The sequence below is a fragment of the Pteropus alecto genome, unplaced genomic scaffold (genome assembly GCF_000325575.1).
Source record: "Pteropus alecto unplaced genomic scaffold, ASM32557v1 scaffold137, whole genome shotgun sequence".
NCBI lineage: Eukaryota > Metazoa > Chordata > Mammalia > Chiroptera > Pteropodidae > Pteropus > Pteropus alecto.
Genome location: NW_006440135.1, coordinates 4493644 through 4507966, shown reverse-complemented (window position 1 = coordinate 4507966; position 14323 = coordinate 4493644). Strand labels below are relative to the sequence as shown.

General features: G+C 63.1%; 1 protein-coding gene across 1 annotated transcript; it reads right to left on the bottom strand.

Moving 5' to 3' along the window:
- Positions 1-1148: 1148 nt before the first annotated feature.
- On the bottom strand, positions 1149-13980 carry TPPP (tubulin polymerization promoting protein). The gene is made up of 3 exons (XM_006917151.3): positions 12631-13980; positions 5584-5737; positions 1149-5336 (listed from the first exon to the last, which is right to left on the bottom strand). The coding sequence occupies exons 1-3, from the start codon at positions 12945-12947 to the stop codon at positions 5142-5144; spliced, it is 666 nt and encodes a 221-aa protein (XP_006917213.1). The 5' UTR covers positions 12948-13980; the 3' UTR covers positions 1149-5141.
- Between the last annotated feature and the right edge of the window lie 343 nt (positions 13981-14323).

Genomic DNA, 14323 nt, shown 5'->3' with positions numbered 1-14323 from the left:
GCTTTTCCGGCACATGGAACCGATACTCTTTAGCTTTAATCTGCTGTTTGTTCTATTCTGTGATTTTTTTCCTCGTCTGCTGCTGCTGTTTTTAGACTTTCGATCATTCAGCATTTCGCTTCTACTAGTTTGGAAGCTGTGTCCTGCTCCTGGTGTGTTATTACAACACGTTCACGTGCACTTCACCCTGTGCCCACACCTGACATCACGCGTCAGCCATCAGCACGTAAGTCCGTGCACCGTCTGCCTCCGTCTGCGATGGGTTTCGCCATCTCACGGGCGATGTTGCACAGTCGCTGTTTGCAGTGACTGTTGAGGCTTCGCTCCACGTTCCTTCCTCTGTCTCAGACAGTCCGTCTGTGGTCTCTTTCTTTCTGCATTGAGAATTTCGCCAACGTCCGTGGGTGGAAGTTCTCGCTACAGTTTTAAAATACCTGCATTTTATCTTCGTTTTTGAAGACTTTCACGAGGCTAGGCTAAGGTTTCAGGTTGGCAGTTACTCGATGGCGTCGTGCCGCCTTTGGGGCTGCTGCGGTTGTCTGTAGTGTAGTCTGTGTCTGGTCCCCCCGGTCTAGACCCGGCCCCCTGCAGAACTGCACCAGCACTAGACCAGGCCGTGGACACAGCAGATGCCCGTCTACCTGCTCCTCACCGGGCTGGGTCAGTGGTCACCGAAGTGAGGAAGCGAAAGGCTCTCTCGGGTGAGGTGACATGAGGCTCTCAGCCCCGGGAGCTGTGGCTCTGCCACTTCCTGTGGCCCCTCCCAGGGCCTGTCCCGTGTTAGGCATTAGTGCCCGTGTGTGGCTGCTGGGACAGACGGCACACTGCGGACAAGAGAGCCACAGTTTAACGCCTTTATTTATCACTTTTCCAACTGACACACAGGGTTAGCAGCAGCGAGCACAGGAGGGCGACATGCAGACAGATACGAGCCGCTTCACTAAAGGCTGCGAGCCGGGCGTTGACAGAAACTCCAGCAGGGACGCCGCGCCGCGCCCGCTGCCGGGGGAGTGGGGCCTCCCGCCCACGGACGTCCTGGGTGGTGGGGTCTAGCCTCAGTCGGGACACTCCTGACGTCACCGTCACTTACCCGTCACCGATCAAGTGATACACTCAGCACTTCCAACACTAATAAAACAGCGCAAAAATATATTGCATGTATAAATTTATTTCCCTTTCCTGAAAAAAACTTAGTACAAACTAGTAGCATATGGTCCCTTTCAAGTTTCTTTTAAGTTGTGCGGGTTTCCTCTGTTGTTTGGCTTGGTTTGGTTTTTCAAGAGTCTAAAAGAAGAGAGAGAGTTAACTAAAGCATCTCTGAGCGCGGTGACCACTGCCTGGCATGCCCAGGCCACGTCCTCCATGCGCCCATGGAGGCCATGGCCCCGAACCGCCAGGTTTCACCGCGTGTGCCGTGGTCAGTGGAGGGAAGCTTTTCAGGGTCAGTGTTGGTCATTTTCACAGTACGGCTGAACTGTCAACCTGAACAGGTGACAATAAGGTGTCCCTGTGTGGCGTGTGCTGTAAGAAGGGGTGGGGTAGCCAGCTTGTGTATAAATTCCAGGAGGAAATGGGCCGGGCCAAACTGGGTCCTCGAGGGCCTTTCTGTGAAGGGCCAGATAGCGCGGCCTGTGCCATTAACTTTATCCGGCGAACCGGGTGGCTGCCGGCCCAGGGTGTTGGAGTGTGTGTGCCTCTGCCTGCTGGCTCTGTGTCCACTCCGCGGGTCAGACGGACACAGTGGCCTTCCTGGAGCTCTCGGCCGCTGGGGCCTAGAGACGGGGCAGTGCAGACAGGAAGCGGCGCCAGCAGCCCCAGCGGCATCTTCCCCGCGCGTCGCCCCCACTGCACTTCTCATCTGTCTCGAAACTTAAGCCCGGGGCTCTTAGGTATAAAAATACTTCACGATAAACATACGTCATTTGTTATATTTTAAACTTAACGGACTTCAGTTATGGTAAACCTAACTCCGAGTTGCTGACCACGGCCTGCTTTTCCTAGGCATTAAATAGAAATAAATAGGTGTTCTGGCGCGATCTGCGTCCTCAGACAGCTCCTCCTCTTCTCCCTGATGTTCAGACGCCGTCAGCACCGTCCTCCCCTCAGAACGTGTCCTGTCACCTGGGTGTCCTCCCCTCCAAACGTGTCCTCTCACCTGGGTGTTCACCTCAGAATGGGTCCTGTCACCTGGGTGTCCTCCCCTGAAAGAACCTGTCCCATCTCCCGGGTGTCTTCCCCTCAGAACGTGCCCTGTCACCCAGGTGGCTTCCTCTAAGAACCTGTCCTGTCCCCTGGTTGCCCTCCTGTCTGTCCCTGTCTCCTGGGGAGCCTTCTGCACAGTGTCTCCCGTCACAAGCAGACGCTGTAGCCACCGTTCACGGAAGCTGGCCCGTCACGCGCGCGCGCGGCACCAACGCCCACCCTGCCGTGTCGTGGTCATCAGCTCTGACGAGGCGCACACCGTGTCTGCAGTCTGTCCACGCGAGTGTCGTGTGTCCTCAGGCTACGCACAGACACAGCGGATGCAGCAGGTGATCTACGAGGACAGATGGCGACGTGGGTGTGCAGAGCCACACTGACCGGAGGTGGCGTCTTGGACCGCGCGCCTGGCCAAGCCTGGGCAGGAGCAAGGGACGCAGGGAGACTGCAGCGCTGCGTGGCCGGCGGGACCTGGGGGTGTGGTCAGGGGCCCGGCCTGCGCGGGGGTTGCCCGCGCTGGGCTGGCACGGGGAGGCCACCAGGGGGAGCAGCTGTGTCACGATCCTCATCCACGAAACACAAGGGGAGCGCTGCAGCCAGGTCAGCGGACGTGGACGACGGTTACTGTCCAGCCGTGCCGGGGCCCGGGGGCCCGGGGGCCCCCGTCCTGGGGCGGAAGGCGGGGAGCAACCGTGATGGCGGCATCAGCCGCGCCGCCTGTTCGGGCTCGCACGCGGCTTTGCTCAGACCCCACTTTCCAGCGCGCTCCGGGCGGGCCTCGTGGAGGGGGCTGTCCTCGCCTGAAGACCGCGCTCCGGGACGGCTGTGTCCCAGTGTCAGGCACCTCGCCAGTGTCCTGTGGGCGAGGAAGGGCTGAGAAGGGCCAGTGTCCATGGCAGGCCCAGGTGACAGCCATCCTTCTACAGGCTGTGGCGTGGGGACTCTGCCCCTATGCCCTTGCTGGTGTGCATGCTTAGTCCCCAGGGTCCTGCTGGGTTCCAGTGTCTGTGCTACGTCGGCTGTGACGGTGGTGACCGGGCTGTTCACGGCAGGAGAAAAGCAGCCTCAGACCGGGAGACCCATGTCCCTGGCAGTGCCTCCGGGCCCTGGGGCGGAGCCTGTTCTGTGACCACCGATGAAGACGTAGCTGGCGTGGAACGCGAGGGCTGTGGTGTGTGATGATTTTGGTGTCAAGGAACGTGGCACACTCAGCTGCCTTCGGAGGCGCCTCCCGTGGTGGCTCTCGCCCTTGAGCAGCACACGGAGGTCCGGCCTCGGGGAAGGACGCGCGCAGGGCGGGGCTGGCGTCCTGCCTGCCTGCCTTTCCCACTGTGGAGTGCAGGCCTCGTTAGGCACCTCAGGGTCCCCAAGTTAGAAACTCGAGACAGCAGAGAGACGATGCCCTTTAAGTGACACTCAACACCTGCGCTCCACCGTTTCCTCCGTTCTAATGCCACACGCTGTGAGCGCCCAAACCCTGCGAATGCCGCTGCCTGCGGTGCCACCGCCATCTGTGAGTTGAGGCCTGGGGGCTACATGAGGGGGCTGGGAGAGACAGCCACTTTAGAGGGGCCGCGTCTTCTGGGAACACTGGCAGATGAGGGGCCTGCTCCGGCTCCGGCAGTGACCAGTGTGCCTTCTGGGCTCAGGGAGGCAGCAGGTGGGTGCCACAGCAGTGTCAGGCCAGGCCACGTGTCCAGGACCAGGGGTGCAGGACAGTGGCCGGGGTGGCCGGCCTCCAGGAGGCATTTCCCTGAGGCGGCTGTGGGCTCCAGGACACATGGCCTAGCAGGCCACACACCAGGCTCTGGCCGTGTTCGTGCAAGTGGATGTGTTGCCTTACGGCCATGTGACAGTGCCACCAAACCCCAGCAAAGGTTGTTGGATGGGGGCCTCCCTGGCCTGGCTTTGTTATGCAGCTTCCCGCGCCTGGGGTTGGCAGAGTCCAGAGAGGCCGAACTAACAGCAGAGCCTGGAGCCCAGAGGTCCAGGCTGCGCTGTGAGCGAAGGGGGAGCAGTCACGTGACCCGCAGCCTCGAGGCCCGGAGTCCAGAGCAGGAGACGGGGCCTCACGCGCCGCCTGCGGGGCAGCCGCAGAGCCAACAGGGTCTTGTGGCCTGGAGATGCAGGGGCAGCAGGGAGAGTCACAGAACAGGATGTTCTGAGTCTTCCCGGATCCGTTCTGAGAATAAACAGTCTCCGTTTCTTCTTCTTAAGAAAAAAAGCAGAAGGAAATATGACCCATGCTTAGTTTCCATTTTAAAAACTTCTACCTCTTTCCTTTGGTCCACTGAGGTGCGATCTCTGACTGGCTCACCTTCCTTTGCACCCAGGCTTCGCTTACGTGACCACACTTAGCACAGATCTGGTCCATAGGCACATGTGTGCATGTGTGTGTGTGAGCGTGTATGCGTGTCCATGAGCGTGTGTAAGCGTGTGAATGCATGAGTGGGCACGTGTGTGCGTGAGCATGTGTAAGTGCATGCCTGAGTGTGCATGCCTGAGCATGTGTGAGCATGTGTGCAAGCGTGCACCCGTGTGTGCCACAGCTGCATGGAGCCCTCGCAGACGCCGCTGTGTCCTGTTCACGGTTCACTTCACCTCACTGTTGCTGCTGGTTAGTGTTAGCGCAGGCTGCCCTCGTGGCGCCTGGGGCGTGGTCTGCCGGTCAGGGTCCGTCCCACCCGCTCCTTTAAAGCACCCCTTTTGCCTGCAAACCAGGTGGCCTGTGTAGTCTGGTCCCGGGAGACACTTCGGAAATGACGATCTGTCGACTTCCCGGCACAGGACAAGGCAGGTGTGTTAGAGAAAGGTCCGTGAGTTCCAGGGCCACGTGGGGTCGGAGGGGAGCCGCCCCGCTGAGCTCTGCCCCAGTGAGTCGGGGAATGTGGCGAAGTGTGAGGCGAGGCGGCCCGGCGCGGAGGAGGGCCCCGCCCGGGCAGCTACTTGCCCCCCTGCACCTTCTGGTCGTAGGTGCCTGCGTGCTTGTAGCCCGGCACGTAGCCCGACTCGTCCACCAGGTCCACGCGGCCGGCCTTGCCCTTGCCCCGGCCCGACGGGTCGAAGCGCTCCTTGTGGGAGCCCGTGAACTTGGTCGTGTCCGTGAGCCGCGACACAGTGGGTGACGAGATGGCCTTCTGCAGGAGGACAGAAGAGGGGTTAACCGCAGCTGAACCCCAGGGGGAGGGAGGGGCGTGGAGCCAGGGAGGGGACGTTCCAAGCGAAGGGGCCCGAGCGCTCCTGCCCACTGCCGCAGGCTCTGGGCCTGGGGAGGCGGCCCGGGTCAGCCCGCACCCGGGGTCAAGGCTCCCATCCCGGCTATGCCACTGCCATCCGTCCCCTGACCTCCCGGGCCAGGCCCCCCGAAGGACCCGCCTTGCTCACCGTCACCCCGGAGATGATGGGGGCCTTGCCCTCCACGAGCCTGTGCACCTCCCGCACGGCCTCGTCGCTGCTCCTGTCCTTGAACCGCTTCCTGGAGAGCTCCTCCAGCGCCTCCTTGAACTGCTCGAAGGTGATGGTGCGGCAGCCCTTCCCTCTGCGGGGAGAGAGGGCTCAGGGACACTGGCGCTCGCTGGCGGGGACCCAGGGACCGGGCGCGCCCCGCCCCGCCTCTCTGCCCCACCAGAAAGCAGGTCTAACGTGACAGCGCGGAACGCCCCGCCTGGGCCCTGGCCCGCAGTGTTTACGCCCAGCAGTCGGTCGTCACCGGCAACAGCAGCAAATACAAACTGTCTCGGAAAAAAGCTTAAAGGAAGCACATCCTTTACGATCACCGGGACGTGGGAACACAGCCGCCGTCCGGCTCTAAATGGGGCATGTGTGTGGCCTCCATTCAGGGAGGGACTTTCAAAGGAAAATTAGGGTGAGAAGCTTGTTGGATCCAGACCACAAGGACGAGACCTCAGTCCTGCCTGGGGCCTCCGCAGGCCGTCTGTGTGTCACCGCTACCACACAGGGACGCCCTCCCCGAGATGCCCGGCGAGGTGGGCCCCCGGCCCTGCCCCAGCACCGCCGGGCCCGCACCCGTGACAGCAGAGGTCCCCACGGAGGCGTCAGAGGCTCTGCACTGGCTCTTCACCTTTCATAATTTTAACATTTTTGCCACTTTGACCGGATCGTCTCCGGATAATCCAGTGTTTCAAAACCAGATGGTGTGGAGGAGGCTCGCGCACGGGCGGGACAGGCGCAGAAAGCCCACCGCGCTTCCGCCGCGGGAGGGAGAGCAACCCAAGCCACCCGACTGCCATGGGGACGAGACGAGCGGCAGACCCACAGCACAGGCAGGCCCGCGCTGGAAGCGGGTCACGCATAAGGGTTTCGACAAGGGAGCAGGCTCTTCGGTGGAGAAAGGATTGTATTTTCAGCAAGCGGAGACGGAAGAATGCCACTCGTGTAAAGAGCTCCGATCCCAGCCTTGCACCAGCTGTAGAGTCAGCTCAAAAAAGGGCCACTCCGGAAAGGTACGGAAACCTCTTAAGAGTCGATGATAAGGAGAAACTCAGCGTAAAAAATTGGGCATCGTATCTGAGCCAGACACTTCGTCAGGTCTGTTAGGAGCAAACCAGCACGTGGAGACTGCACGTTGTCTGTCCCCAGGGACATGCGCATGCCCGTGGGATAAGATGATGGCTCAGTGGCTGGGAGGATGAGGGGCCGCTGGTGCCCCCACGCAGCCGGTGGGGATGAAGATGATGGCTCAGTGGCTGGGAGGATGAGGGGCCGGTGGGGATGCAGCATGGCGTCCACTGTGGAAGGCACTTTGGCCATTTCTTAAAGGTCACGGCCCCGCCACCCCATTCCTGGTTCTCAAGAGAAATGAAAACTTGAGCTCACAGGCTATACCTATCACAGTTCTGCTCATCGTCACCAAAACCCAGAAGCGCCCAGTGTCTTAAAGCGGTCAACGGACACACACCTTGGCACGTCCACAGACATGCGAGGATTCACTTGCACGTTACACGTGTCTCGAGACATGGGACTGGCTGAGCGATGCTCACAGGCTATACCTATCACAGTTCTGCTCATCGGCACCAAAACCCAGAAGCGCCCGGTGTCTTAAAGCGGTCAACAGACACACACCTTGGCACGTCCACAGACACGCGAGGATTCACTTGCACGTTACACGTGTGTCTCGAGACACGCCGCTGGTCAGAAGAGAGCCGAGCAGAGGCCACGTGAGAGGAGGGATGGGGAGTATTCAGAGCTGTCCGTCCTGACGGCGTCTGTCCTGATGACCACAGGGCAGGGCTGGGTGATGTGGTAGACACAGGGCTTCATCAGACTCCGTGTTGGCGGTGGGCTCTGCCCCTCGAAGCTTTTGGCCTCGCCACCCACAAACGCACCGAAATATGCAGTGCCAAACTAAACCGACCGGGGTCCCGCGGCCAGGCCACTCCAGGCAGCTGCCCTCAGCCCGACGGCCTGGACCAGTGTACGCACAGCCTCTCTGCCCCTCCTGGCCCGGCCTGGGGGGTCACCTCCACGGCCTGGAGGCCTGTCTGTCCTGGGCTGTCCCAGGCACGCCCATCTCCTGTTCACGGGCTGCCCGGGGTGGCATGCAGACGCCAGGCCTGGCGGCCAGCCCAGTGACCAGCCACGGGGGTACACAGCCCTCTCGGCACCAGGCACTGCCAGTGTGAGTCACTCGGGCTGGGGTGGGGGTGCCGGCAGGGGCTCCTGTCAGAGGCCACATTCAGACTGGGCAGATGCACAGGCCCAGGGCCCCGACTCGCCCGCTCTGCCAGGCCAGCCCAGGTGTCCCCACATGTCCCCATACTGACCGCTGAGTGGGTTTTGGAACCCTCCCCAGGGCACACAGTGCCCCGCTGCTGAGAGGCCCCAGGGAGTTTGAGGGCGATAATGGCGGTCTCCCCCTCCCCTGACGCACGGCCACATTACTCGGCTCTCTCCACACACAGAGCGAGCCTGTTCTCCAGGTGCACAGAGGGCGGTGCCCCCACACCGGGCCTCCCTGGTCCCACCAGCGCCTGTTCAGAAGGCTCCATTCTGCTGGAAAGCTGGCCCAGCAGCGACGGGGTCACCACACACACAAGGCCCGATGAGCCGGGCTTCACCCCGCTTCCCAGGCCCAGCTCAAGGCAGGCAGGCGCCGAGCTGGCTACTGAAGGTCACAGGGCCCCACAGGCCAGCCCGGACCGAAGGCAGACACGTGTGCCTCCAGGGCCAACACCTCGAGGGCTCCCAGGTTTCGGCCAGTGCGTCTGGGAGGGCTCACAGTGACCAGCAGCCCAGCCCCAGCACGAACCTGCACGGGGCTTACTCCCAGGGGCCCCTCTGGGAGGCCAAGGCCAGCCTGTGGGGTCCACAGGGCAGGGCGGCGCAAGTGCTGCATGTCCCCAGCTTCCTCAGCCAGCAGCAGCTGGGACCGCGTGACCTGTTTAGAGGGCAGCCTGGACCAGGACACCAGTGTGAACAGGAAGTGGGGTGTTGAGGGGGACACCTAAGGCACTGATGAGAGTCCGAGCGGGGAGCCCTGCCGGACAGTTGCTTGCTGTGCTTGGGCTCCCCTGGCAGACGCCTGCCCGGGCCATGCACACGCGCACACGCGCACACACCTTCCCCCAGCCCCGCTGACAGCCCCGCCCGCCAGGCCCAGCAGGCGCAGAGCCCCAGAGCAGATGCGCCCGACGGGCGGACGACGAGGGCGCTGAGCGCCGCGCTCAGGTCTCAGGTCTGGGTACGCAGGGCCCCGAGCTGTGACCCCCACATTCGTTACTTTCCCTAAGCAAGAAACCGTCCTGATCTCGTGTGTGCCTCGTGCAGGCCTGGGCTGGGCTCCGGTGGGGGCTGCAGGGTCTGGACTCGCCCTGAGGGGCGGGTCCCTGAGGCTCACGGTGAAGCCACTGGACGTCCTGCGTTGCCGCGGGTGGCCACGAGAGGGAGCTGCAGCGCAGGACGCCACCACAGCCACGGGGCTGGGTGAACCCGGGTGGGGTGCGGACTGCAGGCAGCAGGGCCCAGTGTGGGAGGTGCAGGTCACCCTCCCTGCCAGGAGCAGAGGGGAGTGGGGATCCCCGGGGCACTGAGCAGACACTGCCGCCAGCCCCGCGGGGTCACTATGTCACATCCTGTGCAGAGCTCTGCAGACTCCCCCAGCCCCTCCTGCGGTACCCCCACCTCACGATCACGCAGCGATGGGGTCCCAGGCCTGCGCTGCACTGAGCGTGCTCGGCAGGCCCCATGGTTCAGGCCGGTTACTCCCGAGCCCCAAGTCCTGGCTCAAGCAGTTCTCACGTGTCGTGGCGAGGCTGTGACGCGTGTGGCGAGAACAGAGCAGGTTTCCGGGGACAGGCCCCCGGGAGCCCCTCCTGCCTGCTCCCTCCTAACTTGGGGCCCAGAAGCCTGACGCAGTGGCTGAGCTGTCTCCCAGCATGGGTGTTGCAGGGAACAGGCCGTTTGCTCTGCAAACATGGCACCCAGCAGGGGGACGGGGACGGGGGCGGGGAGGCTGCAGCAGAGACCCCCACCCTCTGCCCCTGGGCCTGGCCTGTCCACCTGCAGGGCGGGGCCCCCAGTGCCTGCCCCCTGCGCAGCTGTGCTGTCGGGCTGACACTCCCGCCTGTGCACACGGTCCTGTCTAATTACTATTTCAGACTGACCACCGCCCACCCTTTGGGGTGGGGAGGGGACAGGCGTCTTTGTCTAGGTAACAATAGCCCTCGATCAAGACCTGGTATAAGCCGCAAGAAATTTGTTTAAAATTTAACACATAGTAACATCAAAACAAACAGGCGCTGCCATGGTGACAGGACCTAAACAAAGGCAGCAGATACCCCAGCTGGCGTCACGGCCCGAGCCCTGGCAACCGCCCCTAAACAGAGCGGGCTTGCCACCAAACTGCCTGTCCTGCAGGACCCCAGACCTACCCAGACACTGTCTTCCAGCGACGTCGTCACGGCACTGACCACCTCTCTCATCCCAGGGGCGAGAGCATGAGTCCCCCGCCATCCTGCCCCACGTGACGTGTCCAGCAAGCCACCCAATCATGGGGACCTGCCTCCCTTCTACGGGCTCCGGCAGCTGCCACAGGCCACTCTTAACTGGGTGGTGGCCATAACCCCTCACTGGGCTGGGGCCACAGCCGCCTAGTCCCCCATTCTGCAGCCCCCGCAGAAAGCTGAGGCCAAGGTGCCAGGGGCACCAGGTAGCCCTGGGAGCCACAGTGGGGAGCCTGCCATCTCTAGGAGCTGGGGACCCCTAAGTGTCCGAGCAGCTGACATCCTGCCTCCCAGGAAAAGCCCTGGGAGCAGATAGGGTCCTTCCCAGTGCCCACCCACTCCTGTGACCCAGCACCCCTGGGTGCGCAGGTGAGTGAGCACACACGCCTCCTGCACATGGGTCTCGGGGCCTGTCCAGAGTACATGCCCTGCAGGGTGTGGAGAGCTGCAGTTCAACCAGTGTGCATGTGCTGGTGTGCAGATATGCATCATCCATGTCTGTGCGTGTGCATGTGGGGGCCTGTGAGCCGTGTACACACGTGTGCATGTGCCTGTGTGAGCTGTGTACACGTGCGCAGTGCCTGCATGTGCTATGTGCACACACATGCACGTGCCTGCATGTGCTCCTGTGTGCACACGCGTGCACGTGCCTCCATAAGCTCATGCGTGCATGGGGGGCTGTGAGCTCCTGTGTGCACACGCGTGCACGTGCCTGCATAAGCTCATGCGTGCATGGGGGGGCTGTGAGCTCCTGTGTGCACACGTGTGCACGTGCCTTCACACTCCTTCACACAGTAGCCTAAAAGCAACTCAACTGCAAAAGGGGCTAAGAGCAAGGGAAGGAAAAGCTGCCCAGCAGCCTGGGCCAGCGCCAAGGACGCGGGACCCTCGACGCTCCCTGTGAGGTGGCCTGCCCCTGGACACACCACTTATCTCGCCTCCCTCCCAGGTTTCTAGAATGTTTCTCAGCAGACTCAGCTCTTGGGGCTCCTCTGCCCCTGGGTCTGTCCTGTCTCTCGAACACATTGGGTTTACAAGGCCAACGCTGAGGGCCTGGAGGACCTGCCTGGGGAGCCGAAGGGAGGAAGCACGCTGGGCCCCATCCCAGTCCCGGCGCCAGCTGCTGCTCCCCCTCCTCCCCTCCCCTCCTCTCCTCCCCCTCCTCCTTCCTCACCCCACCCACCTCTTCCTCCTCCTCCTGGCCCCAAAGCCTCCTCTAACCCTGGACCTTGGGAAGGCACCGGCTCGCAGGAAGCAGCCAGATTCCCACATTCCGTCTACAGTGTCATGGAGGCTTTGGTCTGATTGTAGTAATCCACCTGGTTCCACCTTTCCAGGTGAGATGGCAACGTGCCTGTCTCCTGGGCCCCATTCCTGGGTCCTGATGGCTGGCCCTTGGGGAACATTTGGGCTGACCTCTCCTCTGTCCCAGCCACCCTGGGCAAGCTCCCGCTCAGGGGGACTGAGCCAACCTTAGGAATTCCAGCCTGTGGCTCCGCAGTGACTGGGGGTGAGGCTGCCCCTCAGCTTTGCTGGCTGTCAGGATGGTATGTCCAGCAGTGAACCAGGGAGACCTCACCGTGAGGGAGATATGCCCAAGCACACGTTCACAAGCAACGTGGTGACATGAAGTCACAGCCTCTGGGGACACAAAGGAAAGCATTCGCTGCCACTGCTCAGAGGGGCAGGGTGGACGGAGGGGCCAGGCTGCCAACAGGGTGCCGAGGTCACGGGGACACGCAGCTAAGGAATCACACTGACTGCAATGGACACGGGCCAAAACTCAGCTGAAATAAAGACATTTTCCAGCAGCAAGCGTAACCTAGGCAGAGAAGACTGGACATTCGGCGGCCTTGGGGACACTGAATTTTCCCAGGTGGGCACGGGTTGCAGACGGCAGGAGAAAGTCCTCGTGCTTCAGAGATGCCGGGCGGAACAGGAAGGGGCGGGGGGCGACCATGGCTGGAAAGGATGTGCGGACGCCCGTGCACACGCACTCACGCACACATCAGCACGCGTGCACGCGTGTGCTCACAGGCGCACGCATGCACAGAGGAAGCACAGCGCCCTGCTCAAGGTCACCGAGTTACAGGTGCAGACTCGAGTGCTCGCTGTCTGTCATCCACTCCTCACGTGTGATTTCCCCGTGGAGGGCTGGCAGGCAGGGGCGAGCGAGACGCCGGTCACACCGCAGGGACAGGCTTGACGGCTCAGCACAGATGCCCGCCTCTCTGACTCGGCCGCCCAAGACCCGTCACGGCTCCTGCGGGGCAGGGCAGTGTCCCCGCCTGGGCTCTGGGCCCGCCCTGACACGCGTGTTCTGGCTCCAGCTCCCGGGCGTCTGACTCTGAGAAGGAAAAGACCCCACGGCCTCTCCTGCCCTCACGGGCCATTAAAACACCACCCGCCGTGGACCCTGACGGGCGGCCTCGGGGCGCCGGCTCCGCACGAGCCAGCCAGGCGCACTCACTTGATTTTGCTGAAGACGATGTCCACGTCGGTGACGGTCACGTTCTTCCCGTCGATCACCTGGCAGTCCTTGCACAGCTTCGACCAGTTCTTGCCGTGCATCTCCTTCCCGGTGGCCCTGGTGTCCCCGTGCACGGCGAAGCGCCGGAAGGCCTCCTCCAGGGCACTGAGCTCCGGGCCTGCGGCGGCCGCCCCCTCACTAGCACCTTCTGACTCCAGTGACAGCCTCTTCGCTGTCCTGTCCTTCGCGGGGTCCCCTGGGGACTTTGGGGGTGTCTTGTTGGTGGCCTTAGCAGGCTTGGCCTTGCTGTCGGCCATGTTTCTGGAAGAAGAAGGAGGGGAGAGAGGGGTTACTGCTCCCGCCCCCACGATAGGAGGCTGGCAGGGTCCCTGGGACCCCTCAGAGTCGAGCCCCACACACGGGGCGGGGGAGCAGAACCCCTACCCGGCAGCTGCAGCAGAGGCTGCTGGACACGGTGCCCCCGTGACGGGGTGTCGGCACCCTGCTGTCCCTCCCCACCACGGCTCCATGGCATGACGCGTCCTCAGGGAGGGGGTTCCAGAATCAGTCACGCTGCTGCCCCCACCTCGAGGCTGAGTCTGCTCCCCCAGTGTGGGTGGCAGAGGGAGACCCTGGGGTGTCTGCCCAGGAACACGACGGGCCAAGCACAGCCGCGCCAGGCCTAGGGTGAGGGCACCATGCGTGGGGGGCCGCCACGAGCCCCGTCGCGAGCTCAGGGAGCCCGCCCTGGCCTGCCCCAGTCTCTGCCTCTGGGACCCTGGGAGGCATCTGAACCCCAACAGCACGCTGGGTCCCGGGGTGGGATGGGGGCAGCGCTGAGGACAGGAGCCGGCGCCTCCAACAGGAGTTAGGACAGGGCTGGGCTAAGCACAATGCCACCGCCTCCTGCTCATGGTGGGTGGCCAGGGCCGGGCCCCTGGGTCCCTCCCACGCGGCTTCCCAGAGCAGCAGCCTGGGGGTGCATCTCTGCCTCGCTGAGGACGGACGGCTGTGGCGGCTCAGCCGGAGGAGAGAACTCAGGATGGGTGCCGGATGTGACGGGGCCGTGGGGGCCATGGGCAGCTGCTGCTCACGGACGGCCCCAGAACCTGCCCCGTCCATGCCAGCGAGTCAGAGATGGGCCAGGCGCTGTGGCCGGTCCTGGTGGCTCTGCCCATCCCGAGGTCCTACCAGCTCCCCACAGTCGGAGTCGAATGCCCTGGACCCCTGAAGTGGGTGTTCTCGGGCCTTGTGGGCGCGGTCCCACCATCCCCGTTCCTCTGCGCTGGCACAGAGAGGCACCACGGGGACCCCCGACACGGAGAGCCACCGGCACAAGTGAAAGGTCAGATCGGCAGTCCGGCTTCCTGTCGGGGGGCGGGGGCCCGGGGGGGCCGGGCGCGGCACATCGCGGGAGTGCTCCCAGCCGGGGGACGGGGCGCCAAGGCAGGGCCAGCAGGTGTCAGGTGTCTGCGGAATTGCTTCCCGGCTTATCGCGGACGCCATTTCTTTGTCTGAAGCAGGAGCTTCTTGCGGGCGTGGAGCGCTCGCCGCTGCGACTCACCCAGCGCCCACAGCGCTGGGTGCCCAGGAAGGACGGCGACCAGGACACTGCTAGAAGCGTGTCAGTTCGTGAGGACACGGGAGCACGCACGCGTGACAGAACCTGACGCTGCGAACCCACGCGTTCGAC